Source organism: Lynx canadensis, chromosome A2 (genome assembly GCF_007474595.2).
Source record: "Lynx canadensis isolate LIC74 chromosome A2, mLynCan4.pri.v2, whole genome shotgun sequence".
NCBI classification, from domain to species: Eukaryota; Metazoa; Chordata; class Mammalia; order Carnivora; family Felidae; genus Lynx; species Lynx canadensis.
This window is the reverse complement of record NC_044304.2, coordinates 61,048,582-61,067,678: the sequence shown is the minus strand read 5'-3', so window position 1 is coordinate 61,067,678 and position 19,097 is coordinate 61,048,582. Positions and strand designations below refer to the sequence as shown.

General features: G+C 56.1%; 1 protein-coding gene and 1 long non-coding RNA gene across 2 annotated transcripts in view; both read left to right on the top strand.

Annotated features, from left to right (window-relative positions):
- Positions 1-18,752, top strand: part of NUDCD3 (NudC domain containing 3) — a 62,660-nt gene extending 43,908 nt beyond the window's left edge. Inside the window, 3 exon segments of the mRNA XM_030307596.1 lie at positions 7,438-7,581; positions 15,175-15,363; positions 17,421-18,752. Of these exon segments, the coding sequence (XP_030163456.1) occupies positions 7,438-7,581; positions 15,175-15,363; positions 17,421-17,531 (444 nt within the window). The 3' untranslated portion in view covers positions 17,532-18,752.
- Positions 7,798-12,802, top strand: LOC115508658. The gene is made up of 2 exons (XR_003967067.1): positions 7,798-8,914; positions 9,399-12,802. It is a non-coding gene; the product is annotated as an uncharacterized LOC115508658 (long non-coding RNA).
- Positions 18,753-19,097: the final 345 nt, after the last annotated feature.

Below are 19,097 nucleotides of genomic sequence, written 5' to 3'. Positions count from 1 at the left end.
CTTCCCGGCATCTCAGGCCTGGTCACTTGGGATGAGGCAAGGGAGGGGAGGAGGCATCTCTGCCCTTCCCACTGCGTACCCACGTGGTCAGCCCTGTCTTTCCCTCTCTCCCCGCCCGTGGACACATTCTGAGTTCTCAGGGGTATGTACCTGGTGCACACGGTAGCAAAGGTAGCTCCCTTTCTGAAGGGCTGCAGACTGTATTCCAAAGTGCTCGCACCAGCTTTAACATTTTACATACCCACTAGAAGTGTGTGCGGGCTCCTGTTCCACGTCCCCGACACCTGTTGTCACCTGTTGTCTGCCTCCTGATGACTGCCCGGAGGTATCTCGTTGTGGTTTCCGTTTGTGTTTTCCGGATGACTCATAGTGTTGAGCATCTTTGCATGTGCTTATTAGCTATTTGTATGTCTTTTTTAGAGAAATTTCTATTCAATGTCTTTGCCTTTTTAAAAATTGCTTTCTTTTTATTGTTGAATTGTAAGAGTTCTTTTTAAATAAATATTATACCCTTGTCAGATAATTTGTAGATATTTCTTTTGCTCCATGAGTTGTCTTTTTACTTTCTCAAGAGATGATGGGTTTTTTTTTTTTAATTTTTAAAAAAATGTTTATTTTGAGAGAGAGAGAGAGCAAGCCAGGGAGGGGCGGAGAGAGAGGCGAGAGAAATCCCAAGCAGGCTCTGCGCTTTCAGTACGGAGCCCAGTGCGGGGCTTGAACTCAAGAACTGTGAGATTATGACCTGAGCCAAAACCAAGAGTCAGACGCTTAACCGACTGAGCCCCCAGGCGCCCCAAGAGATGATGTTTTTGAAGCACAAAATCTTTATAAAGTCTAGACCGTATTGTCTATTTTTGGTTGCGCATGCACACCTAAGAAACTGTTGCCTGATCCATGGTGTGGATATTTACGTTTTTGTTTCGTTCTGAGAGTTTTATGGTTTTAGCTCCTGCATAGAGGTTTTTGATTCATTTAGAGTTCATGTTTGTAGAAGGCAGGAGGGAGTGCTCTGACTTCATTCTTTTGCATGTAGACATCCCTGTCACCGTCCTGTTTATTGAAAAGACTTTTCTTTTCCCCATCGAATTGCCTTGGCACCCTTGTTTAAAATCAACTATAAAGCTATGGGTTTATTACTGAATTTTAAATTTTATTCCAATGATCTGTATATCTATTTTTATGCCACTACCACAGTTTTGGTTATTGGATCTTCGTAGTACGTTTTGAAATTTTTTGTTCCTTTTTTCCTCCATGACTGCTTTCTTTTGTGTTAGAGATTTTCTAGTGTAGTATTTTAATTACCTTATCTTTTATTAAACTGTATTTTGGGGATTATTGTCTTATTGTTTTCTCTGGATTACAGTCAATATAGACTTAACTTCAATGTGTATGCAGAATTGGGTTAAAAAAATTTTTTTTAATGTTTATTTATTTTTGAGAGATAGAGACAGAGCATGACCAGGGAAGGGGCAGAGAGTGGAGGAGACAGAATTGGAAGCAGGCTCCAGGCTCCGAGCTGTCAGCACAGAGCCCGATGCGAGGCTTGAACTCATGAACCGTGAGATCATGACCTGAGCCGAAGTCAGATGCTCAACCGACTGAGCCACCCAGGCGCCCCCAGAATTGGGTTTTATATGGTAATTTCTGTTCTCTGCTACTTTGTGTTGCAGCTCTTTTTTTTTTAAGTTTATTTTTTATTTTGAGAGAGAAAGCGTGTGTATGAGCACGGGAGGGGCGGGGGGGGGGCGGAGAGAATCCCAGGCAGCCTTCACACTGTCAGTGCAGAGCCTGACACAGGGCTTGATCTCACAAAAGTGAGATAAGACCTGAGCTGAAATTAAGAGTTGGATGCTTAACTGACTGAGCACACCGCCCCCCCCCCCCCCGCCCCAGTACAGCAAGCGCCCTGTGTACAGTTCTTTTAAATCAAATAGGAGAGAAGAAGAGTTAACAAACGAAAGGCACACTTACGCTGTCTTCTGTATTTCCCTTTACCAGCACTCTATTTGTTCATGTGGATTCAAATTACTGTTTAGTGTCCTTTCATTTCAGGTTGAAGACGGCTAGTGTTTCTTGCAGGGCCTGTGCAAGGAAAGATGAGCCTGTTAAGTGAATTCCCTCAGGATTTTTGTTTGTTTACTCTGAGAATGTCTTAATTTCTCCTTCATTTTTGCAGGATAGTGTTGCTGGGTATAGAATTCCTGGTTGACACTACTTCTCTTCACCCTTTGAGTACTCCCTCCCACCACCTTCTAACCTGGTATCTGGCGGCAGACCAGCTGGTGCACCTGCTGAGGAGCATGCCTGGTGTTGAATGGCTTCGCATCCTGCTTTCAAGATTCTCTCTCTAGCTCTGGCTTTCTTGACAGTTTGATCTGGATGCGTCTAGGTCTTGGTCTCTCTGGATTTATACTACTTGGAGTTCATTGAGCTTCTTAATGTGGGTTTTCAGCCATGTTCCATATATTCTTTCTACTCTTTTTCTCTTTCCTTCTGGGGCTCCATTATGCACGTTGTGGCATGCTTCTTGCCATCCCCCTGGTCTCTGAAGCTCTGTTCAGTTTTTCATTGTTTCCTTTCTGTTCCTCAGACTGACTACTTTCATTTGACCTAAATCTTCAAATTTTCCAGTTCTTTCTTCTGGCTGCTGTAATTGGCTTCTGAGACCCTCTAGTAGATTTTTTTGCTTCAGTTCTTTTTCCCCCAGTTACTTTTGAATTCCAGAATTTGTATTTGGTTCTTTTAAAAAAGTAATATCTATCTCTTTATTGATTTTCTTATGAGATACTGTTCCCATACTTTAGTTATTTATACATGGTTTTCTTTAGCTCTTTGAGTGTATTTACCATAGTTGATTTATAGACTTTCTACTAAGTTCATGTCTAGACTTCCTTAGGAATAGATTTTGCTTGTTTTTGTACATTGTGTATGGGCTGTCTTTGTTTTTTGTGAGTCTTATAATTTTTTTTGTTGAAAATTGGGCGTTTTAACTAACAATGTGGTAATTCTGGAACTCAGACTCTCCTTTTCTCCATGGTTTGTTGCTGTTGGTACTTGATGGAGTTCTTGTTTGATGACTTCTCTTTTTTTTTTCTTTTCTTTCTCTCTTTCTCTCTCTGTCTCTCACTCTCTATTTCTCTCTCTCTCTCTCTTCTCTGTCTTTTTGTCTTTTTAAGAGAAAGAGAGAGAGAGAGCCCAGGAGCAGGGGAGGGGCACAGAGGGAGAGAGAATCTTAAGCAGGCTCCATGCCCAGTGCAGAGCCTGACGTGGGCTCGATCTCACAACCGTGAGATGATGACGTGAACTGAAATTGAGAGTCAGATGCTTAACTGACTGAGCCACCCAAGTTGCCCCTGATGACTTTTCTGAACTAATTTTCTAAAGTGTGTATTCTTTATCATGTGTGGCCAGTGAAGTCTTTATTTGGTGAGCTTAGTGATCAGCAAATGATTGGACAGACTTACTTTTTTTTTTTTTACATTTATTATTTTTGAGAAACAGAGTGAGACAAAGCGTGAGCGGGGGAGGGGCAGAGAGAGAAGGAGACACAGAATCTGAAGCAGGCTCCAGGCTCTGAGCAAGTGGTCAGCACAGAGTCTGATGCAGGGCTTGAATCCACAAACTGTGAGATCATGACCTGCGCCAAAGTCAGACGCTCAACCGACTGAGCCACCCAGGTGTCCCGATTGGACAGACTTTCTTAAACACCTAGAACCAGTGAATCTTTCTTCCATGGAGCTCCATGTACATATCGGGGCATGCCTTTAACACTTAACCTCGCAGTTGAAAAGTCTGCCATAGCCTCCATTTCCTGCTCATGCAGAGTCTCAAAGTCAGCTGGTAGTGAGGGGTTAGGGCCTCACCTAAGGATTTTTCCTAAGCTTGCACACGGCCTGCACATTCACGTGGCCCAAATGTTCAAAACCTCCATGAACATTGTATTCCCCAGCGTTTTTTTGTTTGCCTCAGCTGTTATCCACTATTGCAGTCCACAGTGAAATTAAAATACTTGCCTCTAATTGTTTGCAGCAAACACTCTCTGGGAAAAGGCTTTTCTGAGTCCATTCAAAACCAGCCTAACAGGTGGATCTTCCAGGGAACTGTCACACAGGACAGGTACTCACAGTTCTTTAGGAATGGAGTTTTGAAGGAGCCCCAGCCCCTTTCTGCTCTCTCAGGTGTGCCATACTGTGTTGGGAGCGTGGGTTACCAAGGGACTGGAGAGTGAGAATGGGTCTAGGGTAAGTTAAAAGGTCACAAAGCTTGTGTTGCTTGCATAAATGCTCTCTGGATTCCTGCAAACCTTTGGTTAGTTTCCAAAGTTCGGAAACTACATATTGACAGTTTTCACCAGTGTTCTTGTTGCTTTTTTGGAAGAAAGCTTTTTCAGGGTTTTACTCCATTATTTTCTGTTTCGGATCAGGAAATTTCTTGTGTAGCTTTGTTTTCCTGGTGTGTTTCTTGCTTTCTTTTTCTTGTAAAAAATAGTATGCTTTCATCATAACCTCAGAGCCACCCAGACTCTCTGGTACAGTGTATTGTCTAGAAACCACTTTCCTGAGGTCCTTTCACCTCTCATTCCAACCTGGGCCGATTGTGTTTGAGTTCTGTACAGCTCCCATCCAGGAGCTTCCTTTCACCACACTTCTAGATGAAATTCAGTATGTTGGGGATCTCTGTTGCACCTTCCTCTTCCCCCTCCCCCAGTTTTAGTAAGATATAATTGACATATAATGCTGTTACTAGCTCAGGTGTATAGAGTACTGATTTGAAGTCCGTGTGTATCATGGGATGATCACCATGGCAGGTTTGGTGGCCTCCTTTGCCATACGTAGTTATGGTTTTGTGTGTGTGTGAGGAGTGTTTCAGTTCTGCTGCCTTAGCAACCTGCGCACATGAGACAGGGATGTGAGCTGCGGTCACCAAGCTGTGCGGGAGATCTTCCTCTGGTTTAATTTTCTTCTCATTTTGCTGTGGTTTAGCCTCAAGGAACTTTCTCAAGATACGTTATAAATCCAGAGATCTCGAATGTTTTAAAATGTAGTTATTTTAAACCTCTGCTTATTCTCTGGTTTGGGTATGAATAGAAATCTAACTTCACGAAAATTCTCCACTTGGAAGATGGAAGGCATGGCCTGCCTGTGCTTCTGCATCCAGTGTAACTGATTCTAGAGATCTTCCATTCAGGTTCTTTGTGAGTAAACTTTTTTTCCCTGGGGAACTTTCGGGGCCTTAAACACCTGAGGTTATGAAACCACTGAGTTTGTGTGAGTCATCTTTCATTCGTTCTGTGTAGCCCTCAGTGGGTTTTTGTCAGCAGGCACGTTTTCCTTCAACTCTGGAGCGTTGTCCCGTGGCTGCCGTGGTTTATGGCATGCCACACTGACCGCCTGATGCATCTTGTCTCTCCCTTGATGCTTTCCAGCCTTGCTGTTGGGAGTTTTTATTTTAGCCTCTGTGTGTTTAGTATGTGTGAGCATTCTGTTCTCCTGTTTCTTTTTGCTTCCACACTCCTCTCATCTCTCTGAGGGTGTGTATTGGAAATATTTTGGAATTTCCTTTCTTCCTAATTAGTTCTGTAGTCTTTGTGTTCCATGCTGCAGATTTTCCTTCAGGATGCAATTCTGAGTCCCCTGGTTGTTTTTTATTTAAAAACCTATTTTCCACATTCTTTAGGCTAGGGGATGGTGTTGATGATTTTCCCCATATCGGTCTGGGGTCTGCTCCTCTCCCACCTAGGAGGGCTGAGGGGCTGGCTGCCCACATGGCCCCCACACACTGCCCGTCACACTGCTGACCAGGGTGTTTGGGATGGCGCCCCGCGCTGGTCTGGGCCACGGTGTGTTCTGTCCTTTCTGATGGGTCCTCCCCAGCACAGCCGTCCCCGGGCTGACCCTGACTCTGAGCTGCTTGGCGTCTGCCCTCCCTGCCTGCCGACTGCCAGCCGGAAGCCCCAGGTGGCCACGGCCCCCAGGTGCAGACCAGTCTTTTGTCCCTGCTCCACACTGTCTGTCCCCATGCTCGTGCTGGTCTCCCTGGAGCTGCTGGAAGCTTGTCTGTGCTGGTCTCCCACCTCCTCCCTTGTGCCGTCTGGGCTTTTCCTCTTTGTGCTTTGTTTCTGTGGGTCGCAGAGGCTGGGACATACTCACCCCTCCCAGAGTGACATCTCGAACTGGAAGCGTGTCCTGTCTGGGTCCCCTCGATGCTTTGGCCCATCCCCTGTTGTGCAAGACCAGCAGCGTGAGCAGCTTGCCCGAATTTGGAGATTACGGTTATGTAAGGCCGGCTGGGAGGATTTTATTAAAGCGAGCTTGCTCCTGGGGTGCCTCCACTGCAGCCCAGGTTCATGGTCAAGGACATCTGACGGGCCAGTGATTGGATCCCCCAGGAGTGTGCTGGGTGCCGGGTAACGCCGGGTTGTACCCGTGTCTTCACGGAGCCGGCCGAGTCGACAGTAAACTCTCCCAGAGGTTAGGTACGGGGCAGTCGTGCCCACAGGATGCTACCCAGCCTGTGTGCGGACACGTGTGGCCAGTGGCTCACCCGTCCCCAGGCGCGGCCTGGAATTCTCCTTGTCTCCGAAAGCCAAAGTTGATGGAATGGCATCTTGCCACGGGCCATCTTCCACCTGAGGTACTTCACGTTAGGTTACGGCAGTTAGGTTATAGCAGCCAAGCCTGAATATCTATCTGTGACTCTCAGAGTTTGTTTTCAACACTTTATGTTTAATGAGCACTTGTGGAGTCACACGGTGGGGGGTGGGGGGTGGGAGGGCGAGGGGGGGGGGGTGTCGCCTCCACACAGAACCGGATGGAGCCCACCCTTAGGAAGGCCTGGGTTCCCACCTCCAGTGTCCCTTCACCTGATGCATTCTTCAGGTGCGGTCACGAAAAGACTTTGCATTATAGACATAGATTTCAGAGTTTGAAAAGGGACAGGACTGGTTTGCTCTCCTCGTCCAGTTCGTGATCTGATGAACCTCCAGGGGTTTGGGAGCACTGGGTGCTGGCCAGCGAGGTGGGTGCCTCTCTGCTCGGTGCAGCCTCAGCAGCTCCTGGAAGAGGGCATGTGGGGGGGCTCTGCGCCCCCTGCCAGACGGCGGGATGGGAGAGGGAGGCACACCCCAGCTGCGCCACCCACGCCTGCCTGCCGCGTGGGGCTCGGTCCCCTGATGGAGCAGGGGCTTTGGTGGGAAGCCAGTGGTTTTCCCCATGTCATCGTTGCGCACGTGGAAACAGAACTTGCAGTACATTTACTTGAAGGAGATTGATGCGCAGGCCTCCTCAGGTGTCCCTTGGTTGGGACGATGGACTTCATCCAGCTGCCTGCTGCCCCCAGGTAGTCCTGTGTCGTGTTCTGGTCTGCACCCGGCTCCTGCTTTGGAGTGTGCTGGGCACCCATCAGGGTGCCAGGTGACTCCCTTCTCCTCGGTTCCAGGTCTCGGTGGCCCTGAGCAGCAGCTCCATCCGGGTGGCTGTGCTGGAGGAAGCTGGGGAGCACGTCCTCATGGAAGGGAAGTTCACCCACAAAGTCAATACTGAGAGCTCCCTCTGGAGCCTGGAGCCTGGGAAGTGCGTTCTGGTGAGTGTGGGCATCCATGCTGGGCTGCGGGAAGGAGTGGGGGCTGGGGGCAGTGGGGGGTTCCTGCGGTCTAGGGCGCCGCTCAGGGCGCCTTTGCTGGCCTCGGCCCTACAGGCCCCCACCACTTGGCACTCTAAAGTGGAGCCACGTTAACATGAGACCCACGGTGGTCCATCCTCGGGCACACGTGGTGGCTGCACTCGGTGAGCATGGAGGGGCTCCTGGCAGGGTCATCCCTGCATGGCAGAGCTCGCTTGGATGTGACCCCTGGTCCCAGAGGCTCCCGCTTGCCAGGTCCTGGGTCATGTCGGAGGCAGAGTCAAGTAAGGCGAGGATTGAGAGGCAGGTTGAATTTCCGGGATGCTGCACCAGAGGACGCAGAGCACAGTCGGACCGCTCGTTGGACAGCGGGGGTCTCATTGAGCCACTCGGGGCTGCAGAGCCCCAGCAGGAGCTTCAGTGCCCTGTTTACTGGAACCTTCCATGGCTCCGCCCCCTCTTCAGGGTCTTGGCCTGGTCGGTGGGTGCTGCCCAGCAGGACCTCGTATGGCACAGGGTGCCTCACCAGACAGGAAGATACCAGGTCTTTGGACAAAACCTGAGGGTTTTAAAGGCACGTTCTTCACGTATGCCAGAAAGGAAGGAAAGAAGAAAGCAAAAAAATGTGTGTTTCGGTTTTATGAAGATCTGTATCTCCGCGGGATGGGTGCCAGCGGGCCAGCCTGTCTGTGGGGACCATCAGGGCCGTGGGGTGGAGAGGGGTCTGTCAGTGCTGGGGTGCTGGAGTCCCTTGGCACACGGGGCCCCTCCACGTGATGAGGACAACGGGTCGCAGAGCATAGGCCCCTCCGCATGACAAGGACACCGGGTCGCAGAGCACAGGCCCCTCCGCATGACAAGGACACCGGGTCGCAGAGCACAGGCCCCTCCGCATGACGACGACACCGGGTCACAGAGCACAGGCAGGTCTGCTTGGCCCTTGTTCTGAACCTAGCTTTGCACGTCCTTGTCCTTGCGAGGCTTCTCTCTATGAGACCGCCTCCCTCTCGTCAACCTGGGGCTCAGCCTTCTGGCCGTCAGGCTGTGCCTCCCATCCCCCCCCCCCCAAAGCCATCCCTGCACCCGGCCATGTGGGCGGCGGTGTCTCCAGCTCCTCTCATTTGCAAAATACCTTCACGATGACGGCCTTACTTCCCACGGTCGTGGGAGGCACAGTCAGGGTCTCTTTGCCCCTCGCCCCATGACAGCTGCTGGCAGCTCCTGTGGCACAGGTGGAGCTGTGAGGCCGAAGCCCGTGGACAAGGGGTGCAGCGGCTCCAGAGCAGTGCCCAGGGTGAGTCCTGGTGGTACCGTTGCTGTGCTCCCCAGAGGAGCATGGCTGGGAATCCCTCACCATGCAGTCTGTCTGCCCTGACACTTCCTCTGGGATGCACGAAACCATGTCCGTACAAGGACAGGCTGGCCTCACAGCCACTGTGACTGGTGTACCTGACATCAGTGCTGTGGAAACATGCTGCTCATGACTCGGTAGCGCGTCTCGTAATGGCTTTGCTTGGCAGAGGTGACTTTGACGTCCTTGTGGCCATGTTGTCTCTGTTTTGTGCGCGTGTGCCTAAGCGAGGCTGTGGCCGGGCCGGAGTGCGATTCATCGTCCCGGCTGCCACTTGCAAGCACACAGGGGGCCGGGCTCTCAGAGTGGCCTGGTAACACGGTAAACTCTCTGGAAGCTTGCTTTCTGGACACGGACCCTGCACCTGGAAGTGGCTCACCCGAGCTGAAGCCTGCCTGTTCCCTCCCTGTCGGCCTTCCCGCTGCAGGACGCCCAGGACGGGGCTGGGAGGAGTGCCTGTGGCCGGTTGGAGGCCTTCCTGTGGTCGCCCTCGCCATCCGGAGCTGGTGCACTTGTTGCTGCCAGGAACACGGCTTTGAGGAGTTTTCCCTGTGGACCTCCTGCCAGCAGGGTCCATGTGGAAACCCTGGATCCCCGGGTGCCGGACAGGTCCCTCCCCACTGTCTGCAGAGTGCTTGGCTGTCTGTGCTGGAGCCACGTGTGTGCGGGCCTCCCGCCTGCCTGTCTGTCCCCAAGCTCACTCTTCAGCCCGGCCATGGCATGGCTGACGTGTCCTGCCCATGGGATGCAGTCTTTCCCCCATGTCTCCTCACTCCCGACCACAGGCCGTAGTCTGGGTTTGATAGTTCATCTGTCGGTGATGTTTGGGGTCATGCATCTGAGATGATACCGTGGCTCAGCTGTTCTGACACGTGAAGGCCTTGCTTGTGTTTGCTGCTAGGAACAAGCCCGTGTCGCTCGGGCATCGGGGGCAGACGGCAGGGCTGGCGAGGCCCCTCCTCTGGTCAGCATTGCCTGGCGTTGGGAACCTCATCAGCCATGGGAGCTCGGTTCCTCACCCTCGAGATGAGGCCGAGAGCCGTGGTCGGTCACTCTCGACATGTGGGCCGCTAAGGAACATGGTCAAGGGCCCCTCTCCTGAGGGCTGCAGAGGGCCCCACATGCCCTGGTGTCCTCACCAGAGCCTGGAACCTGCACGTGCTACCTCGCGGGAGACGAGAGGGAAATGTGAGACAGAGGAGGATGCGCAAACCAGTAGTAACATGAAGACAGGCAGAGACTGGGGCCACAGCCCATCCCTGGACCCCTCGGGGGGGCCGGTTGGTCTCACCCGGAGAGGGCAAGTGTCCCCGCTGCCCTGGGGCAGTGGCACAGGCCTCGGGTGTCAGTATGTCCACGAGGGCCTCACAGAGCAGGTGGGCACCCCAGGACTGCCTTCACCTCAACAGAGTCCTTGGTCCGCGCCCCTGACCTCTGACAGTCGAGACCGCCTGCTTCCCAGCCGCCCCCCTCGCCCAAGTGGTTGCTTTCGGAGCAGGCAGGGGCGGCAGCTAAAACCGGATGACAGCTCTTGCCTCCCTCCCTCCCACACTCGAGAATGCCTCTCAGGCAAGAGACGTGAAGTCAGCGCCTCCCCCGACCGTTCTGTCCCAGAACCGCCCGGCACACTGTCCTCGGTTCCCCTCCAGGGGTGGTGGCTCGGTGCCGAGGGCCGGGGGCCGGGGCCAGGGGGAGGGTCTGGGGGTGGAGGGTTGAGATGCACCCCAGGGGGGTGGTCCATCAGCTGACCCTCTAGCCATTCAGGTTGGCTCAGCAGGTGCAGGGTGTTCTGGGGCCCGTGTCTGCTCGGGGGACACGGGGGTGAGCATGTGTACATGCTGTGCCTCCGCGTGCTTGATGACTGACTTAGGTCCTTAAGTTCAGTTCTCAGAAGCAGAGTTGCAGGCTGACTGTGGTCCTTGGCCGTTTGCCAGGGGCTCCCCCCCTGCGCTGTTTCTGTGGTGACCTGGGTCCCTGTGTGTCCTGACTGCTGGTCCCCCTGCACTCCTTTCTCTCTCTCTCTCCCTCTGCTGGTGGGGATGTGGGTTTCTCAGGAAGGGCCTTCCCGTTGCTGTTTCCTCACTGGTGGCCACCAGTGTCACAGAGAGCGTATCCTTCTTCCTCCCAAATGCAGGTTAAATAACGTTAGCATTTTGGCGTATGCCGGAAGCCTGAAAACCAGTCGCCAGAATGAAATGCAGGCCCTTGGCTTTCAGCACTCTCATCTCCCAGGGTCCTGGGAGTTTCTTGGGACAATCAGCACCTTGGCACCACCACAGGTGTCCCTGAGCCCCAGCAGGGAGTGGGGGCGGGGGGCCAGGGCAGTAGGGATGTGCTGACAGGACCGGTGGGCCGTGCTCCCAGGGGACCCAGATACCGTCCCTCTATTCCGCAGAGACCCTGCTCGGCACCACCTGGCTGCCCTGTGCTTTCAGCACGTGGGTCCTCCCACCTCCCCCACACCTGCACCACACACTGTGGCCCTGTCCTGTTTGGCCCACGTGGTGCTTTGATTTGTAAGCTTAAAAAACTTGTGGACAACATGGAACACCAGGAGATTGCCCATCATGGCACCGCCTCCAGCAGGTTCTAGATGTGGATCCCGTCCCTCATGGTGCGCCTCCGGCAGGTTCTGGAAGTTCTGGATGTGGATCCCCATCCCCTCACAGAAGCGCCTGCAGAGGGCAACTTCCTGTCATCTGTCCTGGGCTTGACGCGCCTCTGCGGAGCCCTGTCCACAGCTTTCATGGATGCCTCCCCAGCCTGCACTGTCCAGAGGTCACCTCAGCAGGCACTTGGCCGCCTGCTTGGACACGGCTCTGCCATGGAGGGGGTGGGGGAGGCAGAGGTGGTGACTCACCCGCACAGGTTGTGGGCGTTATGAGCTCGTTCATGTGGAGCTTGAAGTTTCTGTGAGGACATTTCAGGAAGCTGGTTCTGGGTCTGGGACCCAGTCTGTACAGGATCCTGGAGGGAGGCCAGGTAAGGGGGGGCATGTTACCAGGTGGCAGTGAGCTTGCCGGCCTGTCAAGCCAGGAGACTGAACACCAGCGTAGTTGGGGACGGGAGTGAGTGGGGGCCTTTGAAACACTGGGCGTCCAGGAGGAAGCTGTCGTGGAGGAGGAGGCCCCTGCCACCAGTGTGGGGAAGATGGGGTCAAGGAGGAATGCACAGAGCATGTGGCTGCATGATGTCTGTGCCTAAACGGGGGACATGCTAGGAGGGCACAGCGTCACCTTTGCTGTGTCCTGTTGGGGACGCTTCTCTGAGTTTAATCAGGAGGAAACACCAGACAAACCCCGAATGAAGAATGGTCTTTAGGAGAGGCCGTGGAATGTTCCAGTTGAGTGGGGACAGGACCCCAGCGCACATCCCGTGCTGGAGGGAAGGTGAGCTGCGGTTCTAGTAGAGGAAGGAGGCCCTCATGGAAATATCAGGGGTCAAGGGTCAAGGTGGTTCAGAAAAAATCCTGGAGTTTGCTGTGTGTTACGCATGTCCTTAAACAGAGAGGGTTCGTGTGCAGACTCGTGATGATAAAGCATGTTGCTGGGAGGTCCGGGGAAAAGCGCACGGACGTGTTTGGAATTACTGCAAGTAAAATGTTCAAAAAACCACGATGGCAGAGAAACTTGAGAACAGGTGCTTGCACCCTCGGTCGTCAAGGACTCGTGACCCGGAGCTGCTGGCTGTGTGGCTGTGTGTTTGTCGGGGCTCAGGACGTACCCCCAGACCGCGTCTCCACAAACCTGATTTTTAGGAAAGTAACAATGTTACAGTGAAAAATCAAAACCCCACGTTGAGCCATCAGGCTCCTTTAGACCAGGGCCTCGAGCTCTGTCCCAAGGCGTCTCCTCAGCGTCGTCTTGTTTTGGCCACTGCAACGTGGATGTACCTCGAGGACACCATGCTGAGTGCAAGAGGCGGGGCACTGAAGGACACGTGACGTGTTTCAGGGCCAGGAGGAGGGGCTGCTTGCGGGCACAGGGCTCCTTTTGAGGTGGTGACCCCGTTGCGGAACCGGATACAGGTGGAGGCTGTACAACACTGTGTATGCACTGACACAGACTCGTTGACTTTAGTTTTTTGAAGTTTATTTTGAGAGAGAGAGAGAGAGAGAGAGAGAGATGAGTGGGGGAGGGACAGAGAGAGGGAGAGAGAGAATCCCAAGCAGGCGGCACACTACCAGTGCAGAGCCCAGCGTGGGGCTCCACCCGGTGACCCTGGGATCATGGCCTGAGCTGAAATCAAGAGTTGGACGCTCAACCAGCGGCCACCCAGCGCCTCCTGTGAGCTTCACCTCAAAAGAATTTTTTTGGCGCCTGGGTGGCGCAGTCGGTTAAGCGTCCGACTTCAGCCAGGTCACGATCTCACGGTCTGTGAGTTTGAGCCCCCGCGTCAGGCTCTGGGCTGATGGCTCGGAGCCTGGAGCCTGTTTCTGATTCTGTGTCTCCCTCTCCTCTGCCCCTCCCCCGTTCATGCTCTGTCTCTGTCTGTCCCAAAAATAAATAAAAACGTTGAAAAAAAAAATAAAAATAAAAAAAAGAATTTTTTTAAAGGTGGTGTTGGGATTGTCTTGGTTTTTGTTGGGTTTGCAAAGGGCCCGGGAGTGCTTGCTGCGTGGACCCAAGATGCGCGGGCAGTGCAGCCCACTGGGTTCTTTGTGTGCAGCATCAGCCCGTCCTATCCCCAGGCTGCACGGGCCTGGTCATGCGTGCACACCTGCCCAGACACCCTGCGTGTGGTTCGTGGTTCGGGTGAGAAGAGCCAGCGGCGGAGCCTGGGGCAGGGCAGGGCTGGCCCCTGGAGCGGCGGCCTCCAGGGTGTCTGCAGAGACCCCAGCCAGGTGACAGCGGAGGGAACACAGAATGAGCCTAGAGGGCCTCTGTTTCCCGAGATGGATCAGCACCTTGAGCATCTCTCCAGGAACGATAAAGATGGAGTACGCTTCCACTCGGGAGGTTTTCATTGCTTTGGAAGGAACACAGATTTGCACCTCAGTGAAGATTCTCAGTGTTGGGGCCTTGGCCGGGTCGGGTCCCCAGGCCCAAACTGAGGAGCAGAGTCCGTAAGAAGCCAGCTGAACAGAGCATCTGGAAACAAAATCCACCCCACACGCAGACCACGGCATTGGCGGGAGAAGTCCTTCCTCTGCTGGGCTGGCAGGCGGGGCGCTCAGAGCCCCACGCCCCCTGGGACAGTCGGTGCGGAAGAGGGGAGGCTTATTTCTGTTGTGCTGACGTTGATGCCACGCTGTCACCGTGCTGTGATCCTCTCACTTGTGGCCCGCCCTGTTTCAGTGCCCACCCGAATCCTTCTCAGGGATCTCGCAAATGTCACTGGTGGGGACCAGGTCTGGGTTTGTGGTGTCATGATCGCTCTCCAGCCAGTAACCCTCTTCCCAGGGTGCTGCCCCGACGTGGACCTGCTCTGGCTGCTGGCTGGTCACATCTGCTCTCCCTCCTGGCCCTTTGGGTCATGATGGGTTTCAGGCCATTGGATGGTAAATGGACAGTGTGAGGGAGAGTGGGCCGCCCACTTGTCAGTTCTTGGCTACCAGTCCCCAGGAGGCGTGCAGTCTGGGCCCTCCCCGTATGCAGTCCCGACACTGGCATGTGCCGGGTGAGCCGGCAGGGCCGGGCCGAAGGATGTGGATGAGGCTCCTGTTTGGGGTCCAGTGTATCCCTGGTGGTGCAGGGAGGCTGTGAGGGGGGCTGGGTGGGGTCCTGGGCTTCAGAGAGGATGTGGGGGGTGGGGCAAGGCCTGATCCCCCGGGCCCCTGACTGGTGCCCCATCCCCCACACTGAGCCCCCTGCTCCCCGCCATGTGCCCCCTGACTGGTGCCCCCACACACACTGAGCCCCGTCCCCCCACAGTGTGTCCCCTGACCGGTGCCCCACACACACACTGAGCCCCACCCCCCCATGTGCCCCCTGACCGATGCCCCCCCCCCACACACACACTGAGCCCGGCCCCCCGACATGTCCCCTGACCGGTGCCCCCACACACACTGAGCCCCGTCCCCCCATGTGCCCCCTGACCGGTGCCCCCCCCCCACACTGAGCCCGGCCCCCCCACGTGTCCCCTGACCGGTGCCCCATACACACTGAGCCCCGTGCCCCCCCCATGTGCCCCCTGACCGGTGCCCCACACACACATGCACTGAGCTCTGCACCCCCCTGCCCCCCCTGCCCCATGTGCCCCAGGTGAGCCTGAACAAGGTGGGTGAGTACTGGTGGAGCGCAGTCCTGGAGGGTGAGGAGCACATTGACATCGACAAGATCAATAAGGAGCGTTCCATGGCCACGGTGGACGAGGAGGAGCACGCGGTGCTGGATAGGCTCACCTTTGACTACCACCAGAAGCTGCAGGGCAAGCCGCAGAGCCATGAGCTGGTAAGGGGGCATGTGGGGGAGGGGCTGTGCTGGGCAGGGAAGATCCGGTGGTGGCTGGTGGCGTGGCGGGGCTGTCCCTGCCGTGGCATAGCCAGCTGTCTGCTGGGTCCTCGCAGGCCGCTCTAGCCCAGTCGCCTGGTCTCTGTCTGGCATGGGGCGCGTGTTCCACACCTGGACAGAGCCCAGGTGGTGGGGCCGCGACGGGCAGGTCCACACAGATGCGGTAACTCCACGTGTGACCCTAGCTCTCTCCCTCCCACAGGGCTCATGGGAGTCTGACCAGGGGCCCCACGAGGCCTCCTTCCAAGTCCCTTTGGAACAAATGTCAGAGGCCTGAGATGTCCGGGGGGCCGGCGGGAGGGGCCCCTTGTCCACAGAGGCCCACGCTGGGGGCAGAGAAGAGGGTGGGGTGGGTGCATTCATTCATTCCCAAGAGCGGAAGAAAGGGTCACTTTTCTCAGGTTACTGTTTGCTCCCCTTGTTGGGAACCAGGACCCCAGTGTGACAGGGACTGGACGGGTGAGGGGGTGTTGCTGGGTACCAAGCCACCCACATCCTAGGGTTTGTTTTCTTTTTCCACGTGCGTCACACACAGGAGCCCCCCAGTGGCGTTGAGATTCGGAGGTGTCCTCTGCATCCTGGGGCGTTCACTGTGGTCCTGCCGATGTCGGGGGTCCACTGCTGGTGTGTCCCTTCTGCCTGCCCTGTCTTTATCCCCTCCTCCCCGTGCAGCCGGCTTTCCTGCGAGGGTCACTCGGAGCGCTGACTGCTGCATCCCGAGTGGGCGCCTGCCCCCAGTCTCCAAATCTTCTCTCAGCCGGGCTCCCTGATCACCAGGGCTCACAGGGCAGGAGGGGAGGCTCTCGGTACCTCTTGGGCCGAGTCTTTGGCTGTGACCATGGAGTTTGCGGGCAGGGGACTTGTCTTTGTGCGAGTTTAGCAGCCGGGCTAGTTTAGTCACGTGACAGTCGCCTGTGGCTGGCGGACGAAAGCTGTGTGGACGTGGGCCCCGAGGGAGGGTCTAGGGTCGCTGCCCGGGAGGGGGCCGGGTGCTCCGGCCCAAGGGGGAGCAGGAGACCCTTGCTGACAGGCCCAAGGCCAGGCAGCCGACGGGGAAGTGTCTGAAGATCTTTGAAGATGCCGCTGGCTTGTGGGATGAGCTCTGTGCCTGGAGTCGGAGGGGAGTCCAGACGGACTTGTGTGCTGGACAGCATGCTGGCCCCGGGGCACGAGCGATGCTTTCTGGGCACCTTCAGCAGGCACGAGGGAGCCAGGGGCCACACGTACCCCTCTCCCGGGAGACGCTAGTGAATGAGTGGCACAGGCTCTGCTGTCTGGGACGCGCCTGGGCTTGGGATTCGGGGAGGAGTATGTGCAAACGAGGGCCATCCCTGCACGCGGCCATGGGGAAGCACGGTGTGGGGGGGGGTTTGGGCCACAAGGAAAGTGTGAGGGCCGCAGGCGGGCTGTGCCGGGAGCAGGGGAGGCTCAGAGGTGCTGAAGCCGCGCACAGCTGTGGACAGCTCAACTGGTGGCCTCTGGAGGAAAGCTGGTCCCTGGGAGAAGGGCGATGTGTGGGGCCAGAGATGCAGCAGGGCTGACTGGTGGCTCCCCGTGAGGGCCCGGGGCAGGGCTGGTGTGGGGAGGGGGCTCAGGGCCCACTCCGGAGACGCGGGGCCCATGCAAGTCATGTCCAGCGTGGAGAGAGTGTGACTGAGGAGAGGGCTTGAAAGGGGGTGGCAGGAGGGAGTTGGAGCTAAAGCAGTGGGTGGGGGGCCCGTCGTACCCACTCTGTGTCGGCTGGGGCTGGTGTCCAGGTCCCTGGTGCGAGTCTGATGTGCTCGCCCCTGCTCCGCTGGGTTTAGCAACGGGGAAGAGTGGTCCCAGTCAGGACAGTCCCTCAGCCTCATTGGACACCAGGGTTTTTCCCCCTGCCCTGTGTGTGGGCGTGCGCGTGGGGGCCTGCGGTCGCCCAGGCAGGTCCTCCCGTGGAGGAGGCCGAGTGAGCACTGCTCTGAGCTGTGCGGCTAACCTCTGTGTCTGTTTTCTGTTTGTAGAAAGTCCATGAGATGCTGAAGAAGGGGTGGGACGCAGAAGGCTCTCCCTTCCGAGGCCAGCGGTTTGACCCAGCCATGTTCAACATCTCCCCGGGGGCCGTGCAGTTTTAGCGCCCTGGCGCCCTCCTGCAGGGGCTCGCCGTCTGGTTGGCCCCTGCCAGCCTTTCTCTCAAGGGTGAACCCGTGGCTCCCAGCCCCGCATCTCCAGACTGTTCCGGAGCAGCGTGGGGTGAGCGGGCCGCTGCCCCCCCCCCCGCTCTCCTCTCGCTGCTGTGCGCGCTCTGCTTGCTTTCCCCGTGGGGGGCGGGAAGGGGAGGTGCTGGGCCAGCACCCCCAGGTGCAGGGGGCACGGGGTCCGAGCCTTGACCTGACTCTGGGCACGCACGTGTGGTCTTACTTGGCCTTTGTGTGTGTCCGCTGCCTGCTCAGACCCGTCGAGGAGCAGAGTGGGGTCTTGGTCGCTGCTTGGGGACGTGGGCCACAGGCGCAGCAGGAACTGTCCTCTGATGTCCTCCTGTGGACCGTCCTTGTAAGAGAGCTGACTGGGCGCCCTCGGGAGATCACAGAGACCACGATGCGGCGGCCCCTCCTCTTCCACTGAGCCCAGGGCCACTGCCACCTCTGCTCTGCCAGCCCCGTGGCCGTCGCCGTGGGCCACCCTTGTGGGCTCTGCCCTCGGGCTGGGGAGGAGGACTCCTTCTGGGGGTGGTCCTTCAGGAGACCCCCTTTCACCTGAGTAGCTGGGAGCTGGCATGTCACAGTCGTGTGGGGACAGGTTTCTGGCTCAGGGTGGCCAGAAGTGGGTGGGGAACCCCTGAGTCTCCTGATCGACCAGGCATCAGGTGGCTCTGGTGCCATCGAGGGCATCGCCAAGCTGCTGAGACCCCTCTTCAGGCCCCCCGGATTTGCACGTGTGTTGACGTGCGCATGTGAAAACTGTTGGTGAGGGTGTGCTACTTGAGAGATGGGGGGGCCATGGACTCTGTGGTCACGTGTCTTCCTTTGCCCGACTTTGTTTTCAGTGTTGCGTTTCTGCCCACCCTTCCTGCCGTGACCATGTCCCACCCGTGTCTGGGAGCGGCCGGTGGGGCCAAGGCACCCGTCCACGTGGCTGCTGCTGGGCCACCCTTGCCCTTCCATTGGGCGTCCTCTGCCCCTCGCTGCTGGCCTGGGCCCTGGAGCCCGTGCAGCCTGCGTGTTTTCTCTCTTTAGACACGGCAGCCGCAGACCGGCTACTGAGCTCTGTCAGCGGAGGTCCGAGGAACCGCGGGGTGCCTGCCTGCGAAGTCCCCCTTCTCCAGTGTCTGTTTGCAATAAATCTGTATTTAAGCACTTCAGGGTCCCTGTGTGTCATTTGAGACGTTGTCTGTGTGTGTGTGGAGGTTTCTGGGACTCCAGCCACAAGGTCCTTGGCTCATGTCCACTGCAAACACCAAAGTGGAGAACGCCTCGGTGTCTTGTGAGCCAGGCTGGTCTCTGACCTGGGGTTTTCGGAAATCTGATGAGTTTTGGATCAAGAGAAAAGGATTGTAGCTGCAGGGCCCCCATCTGTCTACGGCAGGTTCTGGAAACCCAGGGTGAGCAGAGATCCCAAACTGTGGCCAGTGGACCCTCACGCCCACGTTCCTGTGCACTCTGTCGCGGGGGGGACCGCACTCAGTGGGCAGGGCTGGCGCT